Raw genomic sequence first — 25,441 nt, forward strand, 5'->3', positions numbered from 1 at the left:
ATGTTCACTTTGACACTCAGAAAGGGTTATTCAAATCTTGCCAAAAATTATCCAAACTTCCTCAAATTTATTTACATGGAGGGGGAACAGCAAAAATTTCAGCTGTGCAGGAAACCATTGTTACCCTTCAGGCCAAGAATGAAAACACCCTGAAAAGTCATAGCTTGAGGATATCATTTGGCAATTATAGCTATTCTCTCTTCCCTAAAGAATGAAAACTACACATTGCCAAAAGAGCACATTTAGTTTTGCATAATATTTATTAGAATAACATAAAAAGAATTATAAATTTTAAATAATAAAAAATTAAATAGTTAGAAATTATTTTATTGTATTTTAAACAGAAATACCAAACAACTTGATAGGTACTGTCTAGGGCGTGTCAAATTTTTCAACTTTCAATTTTGAAATACTAAGGGTGCTCAAATGTTGTGACATGCCTTGGGGATTGTAAAGATATTTTGGTTACTTAATATAATTTAGATGTCCTTGGTAAGTACCATGTTTCCCCGAAAATAAGACCCTGTCTTATATATTTTTTTTGCCACAAAAAAGGCACCAGGTCTTATTTTTTTGGGGGGGTGTCATCCACTGACTCACCTCATTTGCATGTGTCACCCCCTAGCTTCCTTTTCGCTCTCAGAGGCCTTCAGGAATTTCTTCTGAGGCCAGCAAGGCTTTCTTGAAGGCCTCTGCAGCTGATAATTACATAAACATAACTTTTTAACATTTTGTTTGTTTTATGTGACACCAGGTTATCTATATGTCTGTTTAGTTTGGGTTGTTTTGGATGCTGACTGTTGATGAACTGCTTCGATGTCCTCGGTTTCCTTTCTAAAATAGTTCTTTACCTGTAAATCAGAATTGAATTTCAGTCCTTGAAAGTGATAATAGTTCTGCATAAAGTAAAATGTAACATTTAATAAGTTCAAATGCATAGCAATAGTGATAGCACTTAGGTTTATATACCGCTTCATAGTGCTTTGCAGACCTCTCTAAGCAGTTTACAGAGTCAGCACATTGCTCCCAACACTCTGGCTCCTCATTTTACCGACCTCAGAAGGATGGAAGGCTTCAACATGCTTCAAGCATAGAATTTTATAAGACTTCCAAACTTATAACCATTTTCCACATGTACTTCTCCATGATCTCTCACCACTTTTTCCATTTTTTTTAATCATTTTCACAAAAAAATGGCAACATTGGTATCACAAATACCTATCAATTTAGAGATAGACTTGTACCAACAATGTTTGTACATATTCATAATAGATTTTTGATCTATAAATGCAAAAAATAAATCTCTATTTTATAACTTGCTTCATAATGTCCCAATTCCTTTTCTATAGATGATAACCAGCTGGGTCATTTTAATTTAATTTTATTAAGCATTACAATTAAAAAGATAAAAATTAACATGTATATGTATATATGTACCGTATTTTCCGGTGTATAAGATGACTGGGCGTATAAGACGACCCCCAACTTTTCCTGTTAAAATATAGGGTTTGGGCTATACTCGCCATATAAGACTATCCCTCTTCCAATGCACACCAAATAAAAATTTAAAAAACATCAGCTGGCTCACCTACAATGTAAAAGCAGCTGTGCTAGTCCCAAAATGGCCCCTGCAACAAGCAGGAACCTCACACAGCCACAAAAAGCCCCCCAAAAAACTTTCACACTCTACACACACACAACACAACTGGCTCACCCACAATGTAAAAGCAGCTGTGCTAGACCCAAAATGGCCCCTGCAACAAGCAGGAACCTCACACAGCCACAAAAAGTCCAAAAAACCAACTTTCACACTTTACACACACAAAATTCCACATACAGCTTTGTGAGATTTTGTGTGTTTGTGTAGTTAGAGTGAAACACTACAGAAACACACTAAATCTCAGAAAGCTGCACAAATATTATTTTATTTTATTTTTATTTTTATATGAAAGCTAAATTTAAAACTTCCTAAACTTTAAATGGCTAGGTCTAAAAAAGAACAACTAAAAAAACCCCACTTGACTATTTTTTTTAAAGCTCCCAAAGGGGAAAAAAACTTACCCAATAGAACAGGGGTCTCCAACCTTGGCAACTTTAAGACTTGTAGACTTCAACTCCCAGAATTCCTCAGCCAGCTTTGCTTTGCTGGCTGAGGAATTCTGGGAGTTGAAGTCCACAACTCCCTGCTTGCTTGATTGCAGGCAGGGAGTTGCTTGCTGATGGAATGGATTCAGGCAAGCGAAGCAAGGCAAGCGTTGTGACTAGCAGCTGAGGTAAGCAAGCTGGAGGGGGAAAACTTTTTTCCTTTTACATGGCTCTGGCCATCCCAGCTGAGTTGCAGGGAACTCAGCTGGGATGGGATCAACCGTCAGAGCTGGGACCGTCAGAGCCATGGTTCTGGCAATCCCAGCTGAGTTGCAGGGAACTCAGCTGGGATCGTCAGAGCTTGGATCGTCAGAGTAAAAGGGAAAAAACTTTTTTCCTTTTACATGGTTTCTGGCGATCCCAGCTGAGTTTCAGGGAACTCAGCTGGGATGGGATCGACCGTCAGAGCTGGGACCGTCAGAGCCATGGTTCTGGCGATCCCAGCTGAGTTGCAGGGAACTCAGCTGGGATCGTCAGAGCTTGGATCGTCAGAGTAAAAGGGAAAAAACTTTTTTCCTTTTACATGGTTTCTGGCGATCCCAGCTGAGTTTCAGGGAACTCAGCTGGGATGGGATCGACCGTCAGAGCTGGGACCATCAGAGCCATGGTTCTGGCGATCCCAACTGAGTTGCAGGGAACTCAGCTGGGATCGTCAGAGCTTGGATCGTCAGAGTAAAAGGGAAAAAACTTTTTTCTTTTTACATGGTTTCTGGCGATCCCAGCTGAGTTGCAGGGAACTCAGCTGGGATTGTCAGAGCTGGGATCGTCAGAGCTGGGATCGCCAGAGCCATTTAAGGCTCGTCAGAGCCTTTCGGGCTGGTCTGCCTGGTTACAGGAGAACGACACCCGGCGTATAAGACGACCCCCGACTTTTGAGAAGATTTTCATGTGTTAAAAAGTCGTCTTATACGCCGGAAAATACGGTATATATATATGTATGTATGTATATGTGTATGTATGTATGTATATGTGTATGTATGTATGTATGTATGTATGTATGTATGTATATATATATATATATATATATATATATATATTGCTGGAAAAAAGAAATAAAAACAGAAGAAAAAATAATATGGTAAAGGAGAAGTAGATACTGTATATAAACAAACAACTTCCCTCTTCATCACAACAAATATAAACAATTTTATTTTAAAATTTATCATCTTCTCTTAAAACATAACAACTCTATTTTGTTATTCCAATATGGGGAAATTATCCTAGCCACTCTTTTGATAGTTGTTATTCTATATACTTTTTAATTAGTAAGACAAAAGCTGGTTTCATTTGTATAACTAGCGGAGCTTTTTTTGCCATGTCTTTTTTGTTGCATATAATTTTTAAACCCACTTTCAGATCAGTCTCAATCTAAAATGTCTATCATATTCTTATTCCATATCATCATTTAAAAACAGCCTATTTTAACTCTTTTGCCACAGTCATCAATCAGTTCCACTAAAAATAGAGCCATCTTCATTTTACCATTTTTTCCCCAGAAGTCTGTGCCAGTTGGGTCCTTCTGACAGAGAAAAGTCAAAAGTGCTTTTAAGTGCAGTTTTTTTTTCTCATTTTATTACTGTTCTAAAGAACATTTGCTAATTTATCCTGCTTAAAAGTATTTTAAAGCTTTCCAATAAAATCAATAGAACTTAATTTTGCTCGCCCTTGGTGGGAACGAACTCATTTGCTCCTTCAAAAGCTATCACTCCTTAGCACTTCAGTTTTTGCTGTTTGTCAGCAGATGATGCCTGCTTCTGAGGAATTACTTTAATTCTCATTTATTCATTTTGTTCTCTTTTGACCAAGCATCTTTTGCCCCAAAGATATTTAAATATCTAAAAGCAAAAACATCTTTTCCTGGAAAATTTGCATATCCAGATATTTCACTAAGTACAAATGGAAAGTTTTGGGGTTTCCTTAAGGCTGATCTGTCTTGAGGCTGTGGCAATGGCACCAGGATGATGCAGAGAGGAACAACAAGAAACGAGTGCCAAAAGTATTCTAGTTTAATTATCAATTCTTTCCAATCTCTCAATAAGCAAGCAAGGTAACAGAGGTGAACATAAGTGCTGTAACACTAGAACCAGAAGGCATAGCCAGAGCCTAAATCTGGTTAACAGCATGGGACAGTTTTTTTCTGTATCTCTGTAGTTCCACTTTGGTTTCCAACAGCCAGCAGTGCTAATATGATCAACAGTCGCCCTCCCCACTATAGATGAGATCAGAATCTTGTTATGCTGCACATTTATAGACAGATTTACCTACAGGTAAATTGCAAAACAACTGTGTCTCTTCAGACAATCAATTGTTCCCTAATTAGCTTTGATTCTGCCGTTCCTTTTTTTTTTTTTTTTTTGTGGGGAATCAAATAAAATTAATTGCCTGAGGGGATCTGGCTCAAAATGGTCTCTGCAGGTCTTTGTTCCAGGCGGCAAAATGGATTTTAGCACCCCCTCCAACAGAACAAGGATTTGGACTTAAACTTGATTTTCACTGCATGCTAATGGCAAAAGAAATTGCTTACTGAGCAAAGAGGGGAAAGTATTGATTAAAACTGCCATAAGAGAATTTCTTCGGTTCTAAGCATATAGCATTCAGTGGTCAGAAATATGATGGTAAGAGTGTAGTGGGGACCAGGTGATACTATAAATAAAAAAAACAACAGCTTTACTCTTTGTTTCCCCATAGGAATGCCCTAGTGGAGCTGTTAATGAAGAAACATTCAAACAGATCTATGCACAGTTTTTCCCTCATGGTGGTGAGTGACAGCATTTCTTTTATTGAGAAGAGCTAGCTTAAAGTATAGAACTCATGAGTTAGACAGAACTGAAGATACATTTTTTCAATCTATAGTTCCTGAAAGAGAAGTATGGAAACTGGAAAAGAAGGAAAGCACACATAAATTACCTATGCACTGTGGAAAATGGCGATCTGTCAGCTATACTGTTTCATATCAGGCCTCTCAGAATCGAAAATGAACCCAGAGGATATTCCGTTCAGCTCTGCATAGGTTTACTTTCGTTATTTTAATAATATAATCTTCAATTGACTTGTGTTTTTCAGATGCTAGTATGTACGCCCATTATCTTTTTAACGCATTTGATACAGCGCAGAATGGATCTGTGAAATTTGAGGTAAAGAAATCATAATAATCTCCAGGTGATTGTACCAAATACCATGTTTTAAATTGCTGATAGAATGGCTATTTGTCCTTAATATAAGCCAACAAGCATTAGCTTGTGTGTTTATGTCTATCTGTGCAAATTTCTAGGTGTATACACCTACATGAGGTCACTAGGATTTCTTTAATAAATTATTTCCTATACAAGGTGAATAGAGGTGATGCATAAGAATGCGCTTTGGGGCTTTTTACCTGTTGCATCAATATTTTACAATGCAAATGTTTGTGATAGTTGATTTAATCAGTAAAGTTATTAATTCTAAAATGTATAACTCATATCTAAAGAATTATTCATACCTGATTCAATGCCTATCATAGGCTTCTTAAGCATGTCTAAAATATAGCAAATTTTCTTTCACTTTCTGCCATTTGAGAATTTAATAATATAATCATCTGACTTCCCATTCTTTCAGCTGTTTTGGAAAAGTTGTCATCTAGTCAGATTGGTCTGACCTTAGACCTGAACAAAGGCATTATTAAGTATAACTGAATATTTTTATATGAGATCTTGGTTCTAATAAAGTATCATTTGCAAACATTGTTCTATGAAAGCATTTTCATTTGGTTAAAGCAAATCAGTATTCAGTTAAATCAGATTTGTATTCCTGGATCCACAGGATTTTGTGATGGCACTCTCCATTCTTTTGAGAGGAACAGTTCATGAAAAGCTACGATGGACATTTAATCTCTATGACATAAATAAGGATGGCTATATAAACAAGGAGGTAAGGTGGTTTATAGTCCTCTCCAGGCTTTTGGTTGCTGATTAAACCTGCAAAATGCAATTCAGGCTAATAAAAAGTTTTCTATTACTAGTTCTGGATTAAATATTTTTTAAAAAATAATAATGATTTAGCTTTTAGTATATATAAATTATTGGTATCTGTGCATTTCTAACCATCTTGTCAAACATTTCAAACATCTGTTGTATAAAATATAGAATGAATGTTAGATCTATATAGACAAAGGGCATTAAGATTTTTTCCTACTCCCTGTTGGAGCTAAAATCTGCCTTGCTACAAGGAGGAAATCTGTTTTGCTCAGAGATCGATCTTGGTTTCCATGTTGCTTTAGTTCAGGGCTAGCTGGGAAAACCACTCAATGCTTAAAACAAGCATTGAAAGAAGGGAATATTACAAGCAAGTATCTAATTTTTTTGGAATTCATTAATAAAATAATTAGTTTTTAAAATGCCATAGCTTTTAGCATACAATAAGTTTTATTGGTTTTATAAGGATTAAGACAACTGGAAGGTGCCAATATGAGATAAACAGTGAAAGAGAAAGAAGGAGAGAGACCACACTGTAACACATGTCACAGATACAACAGCTTTGCTCAGGGTTTTTAGGTCATATTTAGAAATAGTGTCTGTATTATCACCAGTCTTCCCATGTTGAGAAGAGGTTGTCTGGAGGGACTTTTACTTCTATCCATGCAATTCAAAAAGAGTTGAGTTGAGATGATGAGATGAGATGAGATGAGATGAGATGAGATGAGATGAGATGAGATGAGATGAGGAGATATCAGAGTTCCAGTGTTGTTGGTCATATAATTGTGGCCTCACTCAATTCTTATAAAAACCAATCAACTCTATCAGCACTCAAAATGTTGTAATACTGGCCTTCCCATTCAATATAGAAATTAGGAATGGTGAACATAGTGGAGACAAAGCCTGGGCAAGACTTCTCATGTCTGTTATTGGGGTTTATATACCCATAACATCAGAATGGGCAATAACCTTTAAATCTTACTTCATTCTCTTTAACTGCAATTCATTGAGCGGAGGCATTTTAACTTTGTCCAGATCACACCATACATAGGAAACACATCTATATAGATATTAACAAAATTGAGATGAATTGAACCATCACGTGGAATTGAATAGCGTATGTTGCAAAAACAATAACAACAGAGCAGAGCAGAAAGCAATCTGATTGCTGGGTGCCTTGTCCCAGACAAAACGTTTTGGAAGAACAGACTCTCTGACTTGCATCTCAGCAAAATTATTTCTTTGGGAAAACAGGAATACAAAGAGAGAAGTACATAGTGCATTTATGGCTCCAGTAATAATCTCACAGACAAATTTGCAATGCACAAAGCACCATATGTCAACTTGGCCATTTTAGCCCTTTACAAATTTACATGGCAACAACTTCCCTCAATATGTTCAATAAATTACACAAGCTCATTATCTCTTCTGAGCCGCACACTATGCCAGGAAATGTTTGCAAGGAATTTTTGTGCTGTTCTTTGAAATGGAACAGGCAAACATCAGATTCATCCAATAACTGGGTTGAATTTTGTGACAGCAGAGTTTCTACATGTATTGGTCCAGTTTAATCCAAGTGAGACTTATTCCCAATGTAATTAAATTAGAACTGAGAAACTAAGGAGAAATTTCCCATTGGTGGGAGCAATTAACCAATGGAACATCTTGCCTTCAGAAGTTGTGGGTAGTCCATCACTGGAGGTTTTCAAAAAGAGACTGGACAAACATTTGTCTGAAATGATATAGGTTTCCTGCTTAAGCAGGGAGTTGACTAGAAGACCTACAAGGTTCCTTCCATCTCTATTTTTCTATGTTCTGTTGAGATTCTGAAGGACATGCTGTTTTCCAAGGGAGAATGAATAAAAGCCGGAACGTCTTACTCAAAAAACTAGCCTGGATCATATAGTAGGTATCATACTGTTTTCATTTTTGCAGGGAAATTAAAATATTTTAACAATTAGATTAAAGCATTTTAATTTCCTTGAAAAAATTCTTGTTAAAGGATGTATAGTAACACCTAGAAGCAGGAATTAGCATCAGATAAACAACTGGGCAAAAGTCTATAATCAAGTCTAAGCAATGATCAAACTACACCCTTATCTTTACCTCACGAGCTACTATGTATAAAAACAGGCAGCAAACCCCACCCTCATTCACACTGATGATATTACCTATTGGGGAAGTGAAATGTCTGCAAGCAAACAGCTAAGTTCAGAGAGCACCAAAATCTTCACAATGACATTTTGGCTCATTGATTCAGTTAGCATATGCACAAAACAAGTTAATAAAATACATGAATATAATTTTCCAGAGAGTTGTACTAGAGTTTTGCAGCAGCACCTTTTTGGTTTAAAAAGTTTATTAAGGTATGCATGCATTTGATAGATAGGATCAAATGAAATATGCAACAGAGTGAACAGCAAGTCCTTGAAGTTTATGTTATAATTGATGTGTTAGCTTTTAATATGCTGCAAGATTTTTTACTTTTAGTGGAGTAACAGCACTTACTGCTTACTTATGTGAGACAAACAAAGGGTTGCATCCAGCACGACTGACATTTTCTTATGTACATATAATTGTTGACTGTACTGTATTGATGAGACTGACTGGCAATATCCAGGGATGGCTTTTGCATTAACAAATAATTACATTATTAACTACAGCCTTAGATGCTAATTAAAAAAACTGGACTTCAGAACTGAAGTAACACTCCATAACTGTAAGGATCTAGTATAGGGAGCAAAAGGAGATAGGAAAACTGAAAAGACTAGATGACCCATCTTGGATAAAGAGAAATGGGTTTTGCTGATGCAAAACTGTCTTTGGATATAAGCTGCTGACAAAAATATCTGAATTTAATTTAGAAATAACAATTAAGAGTACTGATCTGTAAACATAGTTATCAGAAATCCAGTCCATGGTCTTGCAAATGCAAGTAATGTTCAACCTGTGCCTTATAAGATCTCTGACAAGATCAAATATAGCGCCAGGTCTGGGCATGCCGAACAAATTTTGTTTTGAGTATAAAAGTTTATTGAATTCAAAGTTACTAAGTAGACATTTTCTAATGAAAGGATCAAAACACAGGTATGCATAACATAATACATATATATTACTCTGCATTTATGTTTTAAACTTTCATTTGAAAATGTCGGTATCACAGCTATGAATTTAATAAACCTTCTAATCGAAACAATTCTGTATTATGTGCAGCTTTAAACCTCCTAATGGAATATTGCCATGTTAGTGTTGTTTTGTTGTGGAAAATCAGCACTCAAAGAAAAAAAAATAGATTTCTAGGGTGTCATTGCCATAGCTGCATTGGATTTGAAAATTAATCTTATTTGATATCTCAAATAAGTGCTTTAATTGTCATAATTTCAGGAAATGATGGACATAGTAAAGGCAATTTATGACATGATGGGCAAGTATACTTACCCAGTGCTGAAGGAAGATGCTCCAAGACAACATGTAGAAGTATTTTTCCAGGTAATATTCATGTGTTTCTACATGGAAAATTTATATTTTTAATCATTTCATATTTGGAAAATACAGTCTGGAGACATCTGCAGAATGTAGAGCTGTGCTTCTGCAGCATTTCTGTCTTATGCTTCAAAGCCAATACAGAGTCAAAATGTTTCCATTTTTCTTTCTTTTTCTTTACAGAAAATGGACAAAAACAAAGATGGCATTGTAACTTTGGATGAGTTTATTGAGTCATGTCAGGAGGTAAGGACAATATAGGCAAGGCAAAATTTCTTTTGGGGGGCTGTGCCTGCCCAAATCCGCAGTAGGCAGTGGAGTTTGGAAAACCCTGAGATATATAAATGAAAATGTAATTAGTAAGAGTAAATGGTCAATACTTCCTTTTTTGCCTGCCATTAGGATTAAAATCTCATGCCCAAAGGTTTTTTCCCCCCACAACAGATTTAATTGATTGGCACAATATTCTTGTGGTTATGCTGTAAAATATCTACATTCACAAAGGTAATTGTCAATCATTAAGTGATAACGCTAACTCTAACTCTGATCATGTGGTGTGGAAAAATGTATTGAAATAGCTGAAACAAATGGAGATAATTAACTGGTGCATGAAATTCATTGGAAAGAACACAAGCCAAAGGGTCTATTTATTTCTTGTCAGTTAACTCAGTTTGTTTTATTCATTGGAGAGGGAGGGGATCATCATTGCTATACAATGAACAAAATAGAGACACTAACTTCTTGTAAAGAAAATACCTGTTTCCCCAAAAATAAGACATCCCCTGATAATAAGCCCAATTGGGCTTTTGAATGCATGGCAATAAGGCCAAGCGCTTTTTTCAGGATTCAAAAAAATATAAGACAGGGTCTTATTTTTGGGGAACCATGGTAATGAAGGCTCAAAGAAACATTCTGTTTCTAATCTCTCCCAGTGTTTAAAAATCCTTTATTCTAGTAATTTTTAAAAAACTAACCATGGAGGAATTTGCCCTAAAGATTGCTTCTACTGCTTTGCTTTCTTGATTTTGACACTTCTAGTACAGATCATTTTGGCTTACCAACCGCAATAGGGACTGGAACAAATCACTGTAATGGAACAAATCACTGTGAATCATAAGATTGATGTCATGTGACTGTGACTTGGGACTTCCTGCTGGCTTTCCCATTGACTTTGCCTGTTGGAATCCAGTTGTGAAGGTTGCAAATGGCCAACAGGTGACTACAGGACACTTTGACCATTATAAATGTGCAGTAGTTGCAAAACACCTAAATCACTGTTTTGAAGCTGTGGGGATGCTGCAATGGCCATAAACTCAAGGGATGGTCATACACTTATCTTTTCAACACCACTGTAAGTTTGAACAAGTGCTGAATAAGGCAGTTAGTTGGTAAGTATACAGTAAGAATACTGTATATTTCAGAAAGCCATTGTCTTTCTGCCTTTATATGTAGAAAAAACTACAGATATTATCAAACTGTTACTGAAAGGGGAATCAGCCAAATAATAGTGTAAATATATTTAGAATTTCATTAAAAATTGAAACGTGTAACCCATCTGCTTCCTAAAAACTCTTTGATTTTTTTCAGTGGCTACAAAGTCCTTTTAAGAATAACTTGCATCCAATAGAGATCTCTAATATTCCCTTAGGAGATCACTTTGCATTCTCCTTAATTAAAATAGCTAAACTTCATTAAATACATAGCATATATTTTATATATTTTTTTCTTCCTATAATTGTTTATCAGATGAATACTTGATGATCAGTTGCTTTGCTGGGCCTTGCAGATCTAATTAAACATTGCATATAAACACTGTTTTTCAAATAACTCTTCATGCTTATGATACTTGGTAGAATATATATGTAACAAAATGCCATAAATATAATGAAAATACATATGTAATAAAAATGTAAAGGACTACCTTTATATGTAAAGTGGGGACTTTTTTTCAGTGGGGCATAGAAGCTTAGTTCTTCCTTTACAGCACGGATATCAAACTCGCCACTTCACGTTGCCGTCATGGGACATTTTGCAACATTTTTCCCACTTGCAGAGCTGGGGTGGGCTTAGCCTGCACATGACACATCTGGCCCGTGGGCCGCCAGTTTGACATCCCTATTTTATAGTCCTTCATATTTTTATTAGAAGCATTAGAAGAATAGACCTTCATATTTTTATTAGAAGCATTTGCTTGTACGTCTCAGTTAGATTCCCAGTGGATAATTTGATGTCAGTTTTAATTTTGGTAGTTATTATTAGCTTGTAAAATTAAATTTCCTTATTTTATTGAATATGAGCATTCAGGTCACTTTATTCAATATTATGATGGAAATAAATTAATATCATTTTAGTTTCCCCATTTAGCACAACAGGCAAGACAATAGCAAAACATCTCGTCCCCTTTAATTTACTCAGTTCAGAAAGAGCGGGAACAAAATAAAAATCCTTCATTTCAGAATACTTTCCTTCAGAAGAAGAAATTATCTTTCTATTGCTCCTTTTAAAAAGAATCATCCGTGTTCACTGTCTTGATCCAGATTCTCCTCTGTAGCTACTTGCAAAGAATGATCAACTGTCATACAGTAGTCTATTGACCACACAATATTGTACTCAAGTTATCATTCTTGATTATGTGCCATCAAGTCATGTTCAACTCCTAGCAGCCACACAGATAGATTTTCTCCTTGAGGACTGTCCCTAACCCGGCCTTTCAGTATTCCAATGGTGCAACCATCACCATTATAACCAGTGGTAGGATTCAAATAATTTAACAACTGGTTCTCTGCCCTAATGACTGGCTAGGTGGCCGTGGCCATGGGAGCCAGGCAGGGGTGGGTTCTACTTACCTTTACTACCAGTTCGCTTCGCTCATGTGCACACCTTGCTTCTGCACATGCGCAGATCGCTGATGATGACATCCAGGGCAGTGGGCTGAGCCTCCTGCCAGTTTTACTAGTGGTTCTTGCGAACTGGTCCAAACCAGGGGCAACCCACCACTGGAGCCAGGGAGGGTGACAGGCAGCACTTTGTCTCCTGCACCCCCCTGAAAGCAAAAATGGGCCACGGGGGCATCGCCCCCCCTGCACCCTGTTTTGGGCCTAGTAGGGCTCCCTGCTCTTAGCTGAGAGCCAAAATGGGTGCATGGGGACTCCTGGAAGGGGCATGGTGGGGAGGGCGGGGCCAGCCAGCAATTTAACAATTGGTTCGCCCAAACCAGCCCGAACCAGCTGAATCCCACCACTGATTACAACTGAATGGATTAACTTTCTGCTAGTCATCCTCTTCTTCTCTTTAAGTAGGTCAAAGTTATCTTTTCTGTACTCCAAAGTACAGGAGGGTAGAGTTACCCCATGTTGCTGCAGCTACTTGTGAATGCATGCGTGCTTAACTTTTTTTAAAAAAGTAAACAATTGTGACCAGCTCTTCTTAAAAGACTGATTGCATTTCCCTTTACTTAAACATTGTCTGTGACAGACTTCCTATTTTTCAGGCTCGGTTTCAGTCTTTGCAACCGGTTCTTTAAAGTTAGGTTTAACCTCCCTTGTCTCATTAGAATACTAAGCAGACATAAGCAGGTTTTTTTTTTCTTCTTTCCCTTTCTGATTTCTTGTATTACCATCTGAGCAAAGCAATTCCAATTATACCCAGGATGAGAAGCAATTTTGTCAGAAAGAGAAATGTAACATTTATAATAAATCTATTAGTTCCTACCACAATAAATTTGAATTTGAGTCTATTTTATTTAAGCCCAAATCCCAAACAAGAGCAAAGTAGTTGTACAGAATCGGCAGATCAAACTTGTATAACCATTTATGATTTACAATTACATTTCCTTATCTCCAGGAAACAGGCCTTGGGGTAAGCAAAATAAATAAACATTATCTGAACACATTTTGTAGTTCTCCTAAATCATTTGTTCATGTTTGCCTATTTCACTGGCCTTCTATTCTGGTAGAGAAACACCAGCTTTATCAAATATGTCCTTCTTCAGCATCCATCTTTCCTCAGCATTGTTTGATCTGTCATGCTAACCCTTTCCCATATTATCATGCACCCTATTTTATTTGTAAAAATGAAATTATCACCTTTTTCCAGATTATCACAGGTCCCTGGCAACAACAATTTCTACCATTCAGTTGATGATCATAAAATAGAGCTGGAAGGGTCCTTGGAGTTCTTGTAGTCCAAACCCTTGCCCAAGGAAGAAGTCTTTATATTATCCTGGGCAAATGGTTGTCTATTCTTTTATTGAAAATCCCCAGTGATGGATCACTGGAACAATTGTGGAAGGCAAATTGTTTCACTTATTAAGCATTCTTGCTGTCAGAAAAATTCTTCTTATTTTCAGTTTGGTTCTCCATCTGACCAGCTTCCAGCCATTGCTTCTTGGAAGAGTTAGGGCATAAAGAAAAGCACTTGAATGGCACACTATTAATTAGAATAGAATAGAATTTTTTATTGGCCAAGTGTGATTGGACACACAAGGAATTTGTCTTGGTGCATATGCTCTCAGTGTACATAAAAGAAAAGATATGTTCATCACGAATCATAAGGTACAACACTTAATGATAGTCATAGTCAAGGAGCGAGAATTGATCTCTTGCCAATGTGAGGACCCAGTTGTGGGGGCAATAAGCTGACTTTGTATAAATATACAAAAGGATGAAGGCTATTGCTGAGCACATTGTAAGCCACCCTGAGTCTCCGGAGAAGGGCGGCATATAAATCAAATAAAAAAAAAAGCTATTGGGGCATCTTGAACTGTGATATTTGCCCATATTCTACTGTATATGTGGCTATCACTAACCATATTCCCAAGCCTAAAGTACGGGGCTCTGAATAACAGAGTAAATTGTAGTAATTAAATGGCAATTTGCTATGGAATTGAAGAAAATGGTTTAGGAAAAAGAGCTGGAAACAGGTTCATCACTTTCTTATAGAAACCAGGGCTCAGTTTCCTAGAAATGCAGAAACTTGAGTCTGCAGAAGATAGAGTCATTTTTAAAAAATATTTTTATGTTATAAGAGTAAATCAAAAATTATAACAACAAAGGTATCAGAAACAAGATTGTTACTGATGTCAATAAAAACTGACAACAAACTCATAAAAGAAGAGGGAGGAGAAGAGAAATGCATTTAAAGAGAAATGTAATATCCAATTTTTTTTTTACTCCTACCATCATTCTTTCTTTTCAAAAGAGTATGTATACAACACGTAAAGGTCATCTGTAAGGAAAAAATTATTAATATTTTATTTATTTATTTATTTATTTATTTATTTATTTATTTATTTATTTATTTATTTATTTATTTATTTATTTATTTATTTATTAAATTTCTATACCACCCTACTCCTGGAGGACTCAGGGCAGTGAACAGCCAAGATAAAATACAGATAATACAAACATTAAAAATCCATTAAAATTATTAAAGATTTTGGCTGAAAAACAAATTTAAAACACCCAATTTATAAAACAAATCAAACGATTTAAACATTTAAAAGGGAGAGTTAGGCCAGGCCAGCCTGCTGAAATAAAAAAGTTTTGAGAGCACGACGAAACGTGCACAGATTTGGGATCCTCCGTATCTCTGGGAAGAGCTCGTTCCAGATGGTAGGTGCCCCCACAGAGAAGGCTCTCCCCCTGGGGGCAGCCAGTCGACACTGTTTGGCCGACGGCACCCTGAGAAGCCCCTCTCTATGGGAGTGTATTGGTCAATGGGAAGCTATTGGTAGCAGAAGACAGTCTCGTAAATAACCCGGTCCGATGCCATGGAGCGGTCTAAAGGTGGTAACCAAAACCTTGAAGTGCACCCAGGAGCCAGTGCAGCTCGTGCAGGAGGGGGGTCACATGGGAGCGCCACACTGCTCCCATAACCACCTGCACGGCCACATTCTGGACCAGCTGGAGCCTCCGGGTGCTCCTCAAGGGGAGCCCCATGTAGAGAGCATTGCAGTAGTCCAGGCGGGAAGTCACGAGAACATGAGTGACCGTAATTAACAAGTCCCGATCCAGAAAGGGATGCAACTGGCGAATCAGGTGGACCTGATAAAAAATCCCCCTGGCCATGGCCGTCAAGTGCTCTTCCAAAGACAGCTGTGAGTCCAGGAGGACACCCAAGTTGCGAGCCCTCTCCGTGGGGGCCAATGACTCACCCCCAATAGTCAGTGATGGCACCAACTGACTATATCGGGATGTCGGAAACCACAGCCACTCGGTCTTGGATGGGTTGAGCCTGAGTCTGTTTCTCCCCATCCAGATCCGCACGGCCTCCAAGCACTGGGACATCACTTCAAGGGCATCATTGGGGTGGTCCAGGGTGGAGATGTACAACTGAGTATCGTCAGCATACTGATGGTACTTCACCCTGAAACCACAGATGGTCTCACCCAGCGGATTCACATAAATGTTGAACAGAAGGGGCAAGAGGACCGACCCTTGTGGCACCCCACATACAAGGGGCTTCGGGGTCGACCTCTGCCCCCCTGTCAACACGGACTGCGACCGGTCAAAGAGAAAGGCGGAGAACCACCGTAGGATGGTGCCCCCCACCCCTAACTCCTCTAGCTGGTGCAGCATGATACCATGGTCCATGGTATCAAAAGCCGCTGAAAGGTCTAATAGGACTAGAACAGAGGAACAACCCCTGTCCCAAGCCCTCCAGAGATCATCAACCAACGCGACCAATGCCATTTCCGTGCTGTACCCAGGCCTGAAACCCGACTGGAACGGATCCAGATATGATGATTCATCCAGGTACTGAGGGAGCTGTCACGCTACCACACTCTCAACAACCTTCGCAACGAAGTGAAGGTTGGAGACTGGATGATAATTTGCCAACACTGCCGGGTCCAGGGAAGGCTTCTTGAGGAGATGCCTCACCACTGCCTCTTTCAAGGTGGCGGGGAAGACACCCTCACTCAGAGAAGCATTTATAATCCCCTGGAGCCAGCCTCGTGTAACCTCCCGAGAGACCAGCACCAGCCAGGAGGGACACGGGTCCAGTAAACATGTGGCTGCACTCAGTCTGCCCAGTATCCTGTCCATGTCTTCGGGCATCACAGAATCAAACTCTTCCCAGATAATACTCACAAGACCTGCCTCTGTCCTCCCCCCTGAATCTACCCAGTCAGAGTCCAGGTGTTTATTTTTATTTATTTATTTATTTATTTTTAAATTTATATACCACCCTTCTCCCTGAGGACTCAGGGCGGTGTACAGCCAGAATTAAAAAACATGAAATACAAATATTAAAAACAATTAAAATATATATAAATTTGGCCCAAAATTAAAAATACAAACCAATTAAAACATTTAAAATTTCTTCTTAAGCCAGCCCGGCTTGCTGGAAAAAGTGGGTTTTAAGGGCACGGCGGAAGGCACTAAGGTCTTGGATTCTCCTTATCTCTGGGGACAACTGATTCCAGAGGGTAGGTGCCCCCACAGAGAAGGCCCTCCCCCTGGGAGTCACCAGCATACATTGATTGGCTGATGGCACCCTGAGGAGGCCCTCTCTGTGGGAGCGCACGGGACGATGGGAGGTCATCGGTAGCAGCAGGCGGTCTCGAAGATAGCTAGGCCCAATGCCATGGAGCACTTTAAAGGTGATAATCAACACCTTGAAGCGCACCCGGAAGACCACTGGGAGCCAGTGCAGCTCGCACAGGAGCGGTGTTACATGGGAGCGCCATGCTGCTCCCATCACTACCCGTGCTGCTGCATTCTGGACCAGTTGGAGCCTCCGGGTGCTCTTCAAGGGGAGCCCCATGTAGAGAGCGTTGCAGTAGTCAAGGTGAGAGGTGACGAGGGCATGAGTGACTGTGCACAGGGAATCCCAATCAAGAAAGGGCCGCAACTATTCCCGAATCTGAGCGATTTTGTCATGCAGATACTGTACAAAATCCTCGGCTCTACCCTCCAAGGGGTCCTCCCGCTCTTCCTGGTGGAGCAGGGAGCGGGTCACCCTAAACAGGGCGGCCGGGCGCTTATCTGATGATGCAATAAGAGCGGCAAAATAGTTATACTTCGCCGCTTTTATCGCCACCAGGTAGGTCTTAATATGAGACCTTACCAGTGTTCGGTCAGATTCAGAATGGCTGGCCCTCCAACCGCTCTCCAGGCGTCTTTTCCGGCACTTCATCTCCCTCAGCTCCTCGGTGAACCAAGGAGCCAGGCGAGATCGGCACCGGGTCAGAGGCCGCAAAGGCACAACCCGATCCAAAGCTCCAGCAGCCGCCCTATCCCAGGCGGCTACCAGCTCCTCAGTCGAGCCGTGTGCCAGAGCCTCAGGAAATGGCCCAAGCTCCGTCTGGAACCTATCTGGATCCATCAGGCACCTGGGACGGAACCACCTCAATGGTTCCGCCTCCCTGTGGCAGGGTGCGGCGGTTCGAAGGTCAAAGCAAAGGAGGGAGTGATCCGACCATGACAAGGGCTCGATCACTATATCCCCTATCTCAAGATCACTCAACCACTGACCAGAGACAAAAACCAGGTCCAGCGTGTTTCCCCCCGTGTCAGTAGGGCCATGAACTAACTGGGTCAGGTCCATGGCCGTCATGGAAGCCATGAACTCCCGAGCCACCTCAGATGCCTCACCGGCGGATGGCAGGTTAAAATCCCCCATCATTTAATAGTAATGATGACCAAATGTGATTGAATTTTCTTTTATTGTAGAGTTTTCCAAAGCTCTTACTGTTAATTTTTCAGGCTGAACAACTTTCCACATTGAAATATCTCTGAAATACTTTACATGAGATGCACTTCAGATTTCCATTATTTTGCAATAATAAATCTAGTCACTAACAGTGAAACTGAAACAAATTAATTAAGAGTCTATATCTGGGTGCCTCTGGGTTCAAATGTGATATATAAAATTCCCATACTGATTACATATACTTAAATGTCTAGACAATATAGTAAATTAACTGAATGGTTTATTATAAAATATTGCCAAAAGATTTCCTAAAGTACTGGACATGGGCATCAAAGTTGGCAACATTTATCAATTTATTTCTGCAACCCCAAAAGGGTTGCAATTTATATAGCATCCTATAATACTTTATATAGCATCCTATAATAACAGCTTGCTGAGACAGACCAAGAAACCTTCTTAGTGTTTTAAAGAATTAAAATCAGATCAGAATCATGCTTATGCCCATTTTTCAGCAGGCACAGAGATATTCAACCTCTTGACAAGATGACTGCTTGGGATGGTGGGTTGGTCAATTGGTCAGGGATAAAATGTTCCTTTTTTGCTGGAGCTTTTGGTTATGCATAAAGTCCAAAGCTTTCACCTACAAAGTCTGCTAAACTGTGTAGCTGTATTAACATTATAACAAAAACAAAAAAAACCCAGAAAAATATATTTAGAGTATGTATGTGCATACACAGAGAGACAAGACACCAGAATTCAGGAAATCAGCCAAAGTAATATAATATTCTGATGTTTTAAATATATCCAGAGGCTTAAAATTAATGAGTCCCAAAACAATTAGGACAGATGCATGGGATCAGAGAAACTGGACTTTGTACTGATTGCTCTTTTTCAGAGTAAACATCTCACACTTTTGCCTCACCATACATTCAGAATCATGTGATAATTTGTAAACTAGATCATCTGTGGGTCTTTGAAAACATTCCCCCATCGCTATCACAGACTAGACAAAACTGTCAGCAATTAAAATATGTATATTGTATTTTCTTGTTGTTTCCAGGATGACAATATCATGAGATCTTTACAGCTTTTTGAAAATGTCATGTAACAGCAACTGAAGAGCAGTCTAGAAATCTAAGACTTTATATGTACTGAGATCCTGAAGAAAACAAGTCAAGATTTTTCTCCCCACCATCTTTTTTGATGAAAGCTTTTTACTACTTGGACAGACTCAGTGTATAAGGATTTTGTATGTTACTGCAAACTGAGCTGTGTCTCTGAATGCAACAAACTCAATCTTGCCTCCCTCAAGAGACACTGACTAGAATTTATTTCATTTAGAAGCATGCTAATAAAATCCGACCAGAGAGACCTGCTGCTTAAAGTTTAATAAATTATTGAAGTTTAAATTATTGAAACAATATTCAATATTCTATTAGCTAATCACAAAAAAAAAATCTGCTGCTTTGACTCTAGCAAGTTGGATTGCATATGGTAACACAGCATCAGTAGCTTCTTTAATCATCCGTTGTGTTTTTGTATCATCACATTGTGTTAACATTTTCTTTTGATGGTACTGGAAAAGTTTGTGCTACTTTTACAAGCTGACACAAATATAACATGGTAAATGGGGGTGGGGGTGAATTCATTTAGAACCTGTCTGGACAATTATTTATTTACATTTATTGCACAAATATTTATTGGGCAATAAATGTAGAGCAGTTACTAATTTATTGTACCAGATTCAGGCATTTGTTTACCCAAGAAAAGACTTTCCATTCAGCAAAACTGCATTTTCTTAGCTTTTAGACTGTTACTGGAAATATACATTTCTTTTCACCACTAACAAAATAGTTGCAATCTGGAATCTACCTGCAAAAGGGTATTTCCATGTATGCTAAAATTGTCACTTTTCAAGACAAAGATTTGACAAGCTGGTCCATTTCAAAACTGCCACTATAGCCTCTCCCTCTCACCCAGAGCAAATGTTCAAGCATGTTCAAGTGAAATTAATAACTTGGGGCTGGGCCTATGCAAGAGAAGGGTTACCAAAGGTGAAACTGAAAAGCATGTGTAGGTGTGTTTTTGACACATTTTGCTATCTGATTACTAAGTGCCAGCTGTTGTGGGAGTTTCGTCTGCGGGCTGAGTAAAATAGAGTCTGATGCAATGGAAAGAGGAAAGAATCAAGGACAGTCAATACCATAATCTACTGTATAGGTAAGCCTAGTGTTTTATTGCTTTTGACTTAAAAAAGTATTACTATAAAAGAAGACCGTGTGCTTTGAAATAATATTTAGAGGGATTGAAGCCAATTGTCTACCTGTCCCATTGTTTACCAAACCTGGTCATGCAGTTGCCTTAAGAGTTGAATTTTTTTTAAAAATGGTTCTTTAAAGACTGCTTAACATGTAGCAGAGAAGTGATACTCTCACAGGAATTCCAAAATATTTCCCTTGTACCTTTTCAAAGTATTTAATCACTCCCTTTTTTGCTGTCAAAAAGTCCAGTTTAGGTTTTTCCTCTATGCCTTCTGGTGATTATTCATATGAAACTGAGACTCACATAAAAACAGACTACAGTACACTTTTGGCAGAAAATGTCAGGAAAATATTTAGCTAAATAGGACAATGTTTTGCCTTATTGTTCCAATTGACCTAAAGGTATAGAACCAAGCTTCAAGCTTTTGAAATGTTTCAGGAGAATGAAATATCCAACTCTTCTAAATCATTGCTCAGTACAACATATAAGATATTATTTTATTTAACAAAACATTCACCAGTTTTTATGCCTTGTATTTAAGCTGAAATGTGCAGGCTCTTCTTTGTATATTGTGTACCTACAGTTTTCAAGCACAAAACCAGCCATACCAGCCTCTGTATGCTGAAACAAAGTCACTGCATAGTTCATAGTTTCATAGTTAAAGCAACTTAGATTGTGTTGCAGAATACAAAAGTGTTAAAATTCCAAGCTATCTTCAAGCAAACCTTGATTTCACTGGAACTGAAGGTTCCAGTTTTTAATACAAGGATATTAAGAGTCAGGATGAACAACTGCTGTTTGGAGATTTGGGGGTAGGGAGGTTGCATTGTTTCTAAAAAAAATTCTCACATCTTATTGATGTTTTTGCCCTTTTCAGATACAAATATTTAAAAATAAAAAGTCAACCTGTTATTTTGAGCAATTTTGTTAGCAGTTAACATGGCTGATGCTGAAAGACATGATGAAAGATAGATTGATGTTTTTAAAATGAAATTTGAGGTTTCAAAGTCCAAGACTACATTTAAAATTGTATGCAATATATATCATTCACATTATGACAATTTCAGTCAACTAAACCTAACCATGATATGCTGCACACTACTATGCTATTTTTTTTTTCAAATAGAAGTCCCATGAAATGCAAACAGAATGGTGTTTTAAGGTAACAATCCTAATGAAGTAGCTTTGAAGTAAATTCTACTGAAAGTATTAATGGAACTTACTTCCAAATAATCTTGGTTAAGGTTGAATTTACTGATTCAAATAGAATTGCTTTCAGCAGCAGCCACAGATTTAGCAATTAAAATCAGTACATCCAGTATATGCAGAAACCTCTAATTGAACTTATTGAGGGCTGTTTATTTGCCTAACACAGCCTTGTAATGAGACACATGGAGAAAGGAACTCAGAAAGAAGTCATTCTTGGAAATATATGAATGCGAAGGAATGTTTATATGACCCCAACACCTTCGTTCTACATTTGTACACCTCCATTTCCTTACCCACCTTAAGATATTGTTAGCATACTTTTGCTCTAGCAAAATAGTGTTTTATTTCAGATAAGTGAAACAATAGGCCTGATCTATGGTTAAGCTAGACAAGAGGTCAAGAGATAGGGAGACCTTCCAACCCAATTCTGTCCTGGAACTTCAGGTCTGTTCTCCACCAGTGGCAGATATACATTTCAGCCTGTCATTCCCAGAGGTTCCCAAGCCAATTTGGCAGGGAAAACATTATACACCAACAGAAAACTGTCTAATATGGGATTCACACCCTATGCTGCACCATGTTAGCCATCACCAATAAAAACTGTGGCCACTATTTTCCCACTCGTTCTCCTGAAAGTGAATAGAATCAGCTCTGGAACATAAAGTAGCAATTTTTAGCTGACCTTAAGAACTAACTGTGCTGGATTATAGCTGGATTATAGCTGGATTGTCATGCATATAAAATAAAATATTGAACATTTATAGTTAAGCTAAATAAGAATTAAAACTAAATTTGATTTCCTGGTTTAAGAAAAAATGTTCAGATTATACATTTTTAAATACACAGGAATGAAGTTATTTGATTTTTTTTTTCCCTGGGGAAAAAAATAACGAAGGGCTGCAACAAGTAGCTTTCCTTATATTGTTCTAACTTGTGACCATCATATTTTCAATAAGGTTTTAGCTGTATTTTTTACAACAGATTATGTATTATTGGCAAGGAAAATATATTTTAAAAATATCATTCATAGTTCTATATTTTATAAAACACATTAACTGTAAAGTCTTTATACAGAAAGTTGTAAACCTGATACTACTGTAACTGGGTTTGTAATGTAATGGGCATGTTCTCAGAAAACTTTTCGATGCCCTTTAGATATCTTGTAGAATATATTTGGAGGTTTTTATCCCCAGTGATTCTCCAGTTCCTAAGTGTCCCTCCTGTGTCTGGCTCAACTGCTTTTTAGTTCCAATATCCACTGTCAAACCTTGGAATTAGGGTCACCATTAAAGTACTGTAGGTATAGAGATATGTAACCTTCCAGATAGACTTATGTGGTTCCCCTCCAATGCAGGCACCATGGCCTTTGTGCAAACTGAAACCCCAGAGAGGGTTCCCATCTGCACCTCTCTCTCTTTGTCAATCAGTTGGCAGGATTTTCTTCTTTTTTCTAACAATTTAGCATATGAAACACTGACTGCTTAGTCCACGCTCTACACCTGGTCTACTATATAGCAGGAAAGAGACTTCAGATTGGGAAGATGGAATGGGGAGGAGAATTAAACTGAGTTTATGAGTCTTTGTAAAGATGGAATAGTCAAGCAAATAATTACAGATATAGGAAAAAGAGGTAAGGAAATTAAGAATATTTTTCCCAGCTTCAACCATTTAAGGGTTTGATGAAGATGAGTTAAACTAGTAAAATGATACCATCAGCATGAAGGAGTTAAGTAGATAATTTTACATGAAATTTAAACAGGTGTAACTTTTTGGAAGCAAAGTTTATACAAGCCTTTCCTCAAAATATGGGCTGAGGATGACAGAATTCGTAGCCAAAGAATTTATATATTAGACACACAGCTGACAAATTTTAGATAAGTTTAGCTGCTGCAATAAATTAAATATATATCTTGCAGAATTCATCTTTTGAAAGTAATGCTTCTGAATTCCTGTAGGAGAGTTCTTTGTCTAAAATCAAGAAAAGAAAGAGAAAAAAAGACAGAATTTCTTAGTACAACATAGTTCTCACAAATTCTGACGCACAATACAAACATTTGTTCAGACAGAGATGTTGAGAACCCCACTGGGGTTACTAGGGAGAGACAGATTCCAAATTTATCCTATTGCAGTCCCACTTTTTGTAAAACTTTACATTTATATAAATCAGCATATTTAATAAGAATGTGTATCAGATTCAGGTAAATTCTGAGTTGGATGTGATATCTTCATGCTCTGAAGTTCCATGAAGATCTCTTCAGTATGACCCAAACTAATTTGGTATTAAATTGCTTTCTATAAAGAGAGCAACTCTGCATATTAATGTTATCCAACCCTATCAAAACTAAGGATCCATCAATAAAATGAAATTATTTTTTTTAAAAAATAAGAGCCTTGGTAGTACAGTGGTCTAAAGCACCCTGTTATTAAGACCAGCTGCCTGCAATTACTGCAGGTTAGAATCTCGCCAGGCTCAAGGTTGACTCAGCCTTCCATCCTTTCTAAGGAGGTAAATTGAGGACCCAGTTGTGGGGCAATAAACTGACTTTGTATAAATATACAAAAGGATGAAGGCTATTGCTTAGCGCATTGTAAGCCGCCCTGAGTCTCCAGAGAAGGGCGGCATATAAATCAAATTAAAATAAAATAAAATAAAAGATGAAGATTAGTTCTAAATACCATATACTTATTTCCTTGACATTGGTAGGTTTTGTTCTTTTGAAAAGCCTAATGCACTTGCTTGCTATATCTAGTTTCATCACAAACTAAATTCTAGAACTGATCCTGAGGTTTTTGTAGGTTGGTCAGTGAGAAATTTTTGTCATACTAAAGCTTTGAGTCAAATCAGCAGCTGACTTTCAGATGACTTGGCCACCTTCATAATAGCTGCCTTATAGATTAAATTAGAGTAGTCTGAGTTTTTTAAAAAATAATAATAATTAAAACTAAAGGCTATCCACTAATGTAGTAAGATTAACGGATCTGGCCTGTAAAAAGTCCAGACAGCTACCAGATGGGAGTAGAAAGAGTTATCCTTGTTGCTATCTAATAGTCCTCCAAATCTAGTAGCCATTATGTAACAAATTCTTTGCATTATTTTGTCTGCCAACTTTTCAATCAATCTAGTATTTTTTGCTAAGTAGGTTGAGACCTACTGTACTGTGTGGGTTATAAATTAATCTGTTGATCTATTTTTAAATTTCTTTTTAGTGGGACAAAAAGCAAAGATATTGTTTCCTTTGACTTTCTCAAAAGTAAAAGTTTCCATAGTTGCATATATTTTGTGTCTCCTAATTTTCCATGGATTGCAGCTGTGCTACAAATACACATTAATGTGGGCTGAGCTATGAGGTTGGAAGCAGAAGACATGAGAATGAGACTGCAGATTGGGAAGGCGAAGTGGGGAGGAGAATTAAATTGAGGTTATGAGCCTTTGTAAAATTTACTTGAGAATAAATTTGAACTATGGGGAAGAGAGAAAGAGCCAGTGTGTAAAACACTTCCTCTTTTCTCCCAACAATGACATAATCTTCCTATTATTCATCTCTTGAATATCAGAAAAGCTCTACAGTTCCTTCCAATATTACTATGCTAACAAAAAGAAAAAAACATGAAATGAAAATCCACCCTCTAGAAGCCTAGTAGCTAGTTGTTCAGTGTTGTTCAAGGTCTTCTGCTGTAAGAAGGTATAACTTTTATAAAACAAGACATCTTGCAAGAGGAGAAGGTTAACATGGCAT

At 38.0% G+C, this 25,441-nt stretch overlaps 1 protein-coding gene across 7 annotated transcripts in view; it reads left to right on the forward strand.

Moving 5' to 3' along the window:
• Positions 1-24,976, forward strand: part of KCNIP1 (potassium voltage-gated channel interacting protein 1) — a 567,622-nt gene extending 542,646 nt beyond the window's left edge. For all 7 annotated transcript variants that reach the window (XM_034405930.3, XM_034405923.3, XM_034405937.3 and 4 more), the window contains 6 exons: positions 4,834-4,903; positions 5,209-5,279; positions 5,944-6,051; positions 9,480-9,584; positions 9,762-9,824; positions 19,294-24,976. In XM_034405930.3, the coding sequence (XP_034261821.1) occupies positions 4,834-4,903; positions 5,209-5,279; positions 5,944-6,051; positions 9,480-9,584; positions 9,762-9,824; positions 19,294-19,341 (465 nt within the window). In that variant the 3' untranslated portion in view covers positions 19,342-24,976. The remainder of the gene's footprint in view (positions 1-4,833; positions 4,904-5,208; positions 5,280-5,943; positions 6,052-9,479; positions 9,585-9,761; positions 9,825-19,293) is intronic.
• The last annotated feature ends 465 nt before the right edge of the window (positions 24,977-25,441 follow it).

Source organism: Pantherophis guttatus, chromosome 2 (genome assembly GCF_059756535.1).
Source record: "Pantherophis guttatus breed Tessera chromosome 2, ASM5975653v1, whole genome shotgun sequence".
NCBI classification, from domain to species: Eukaryota; Metazoa; Chordata; class Lepidosauria; order Squamata; family Colubridae; genus Pantherophis; species Pantherophis guttatus.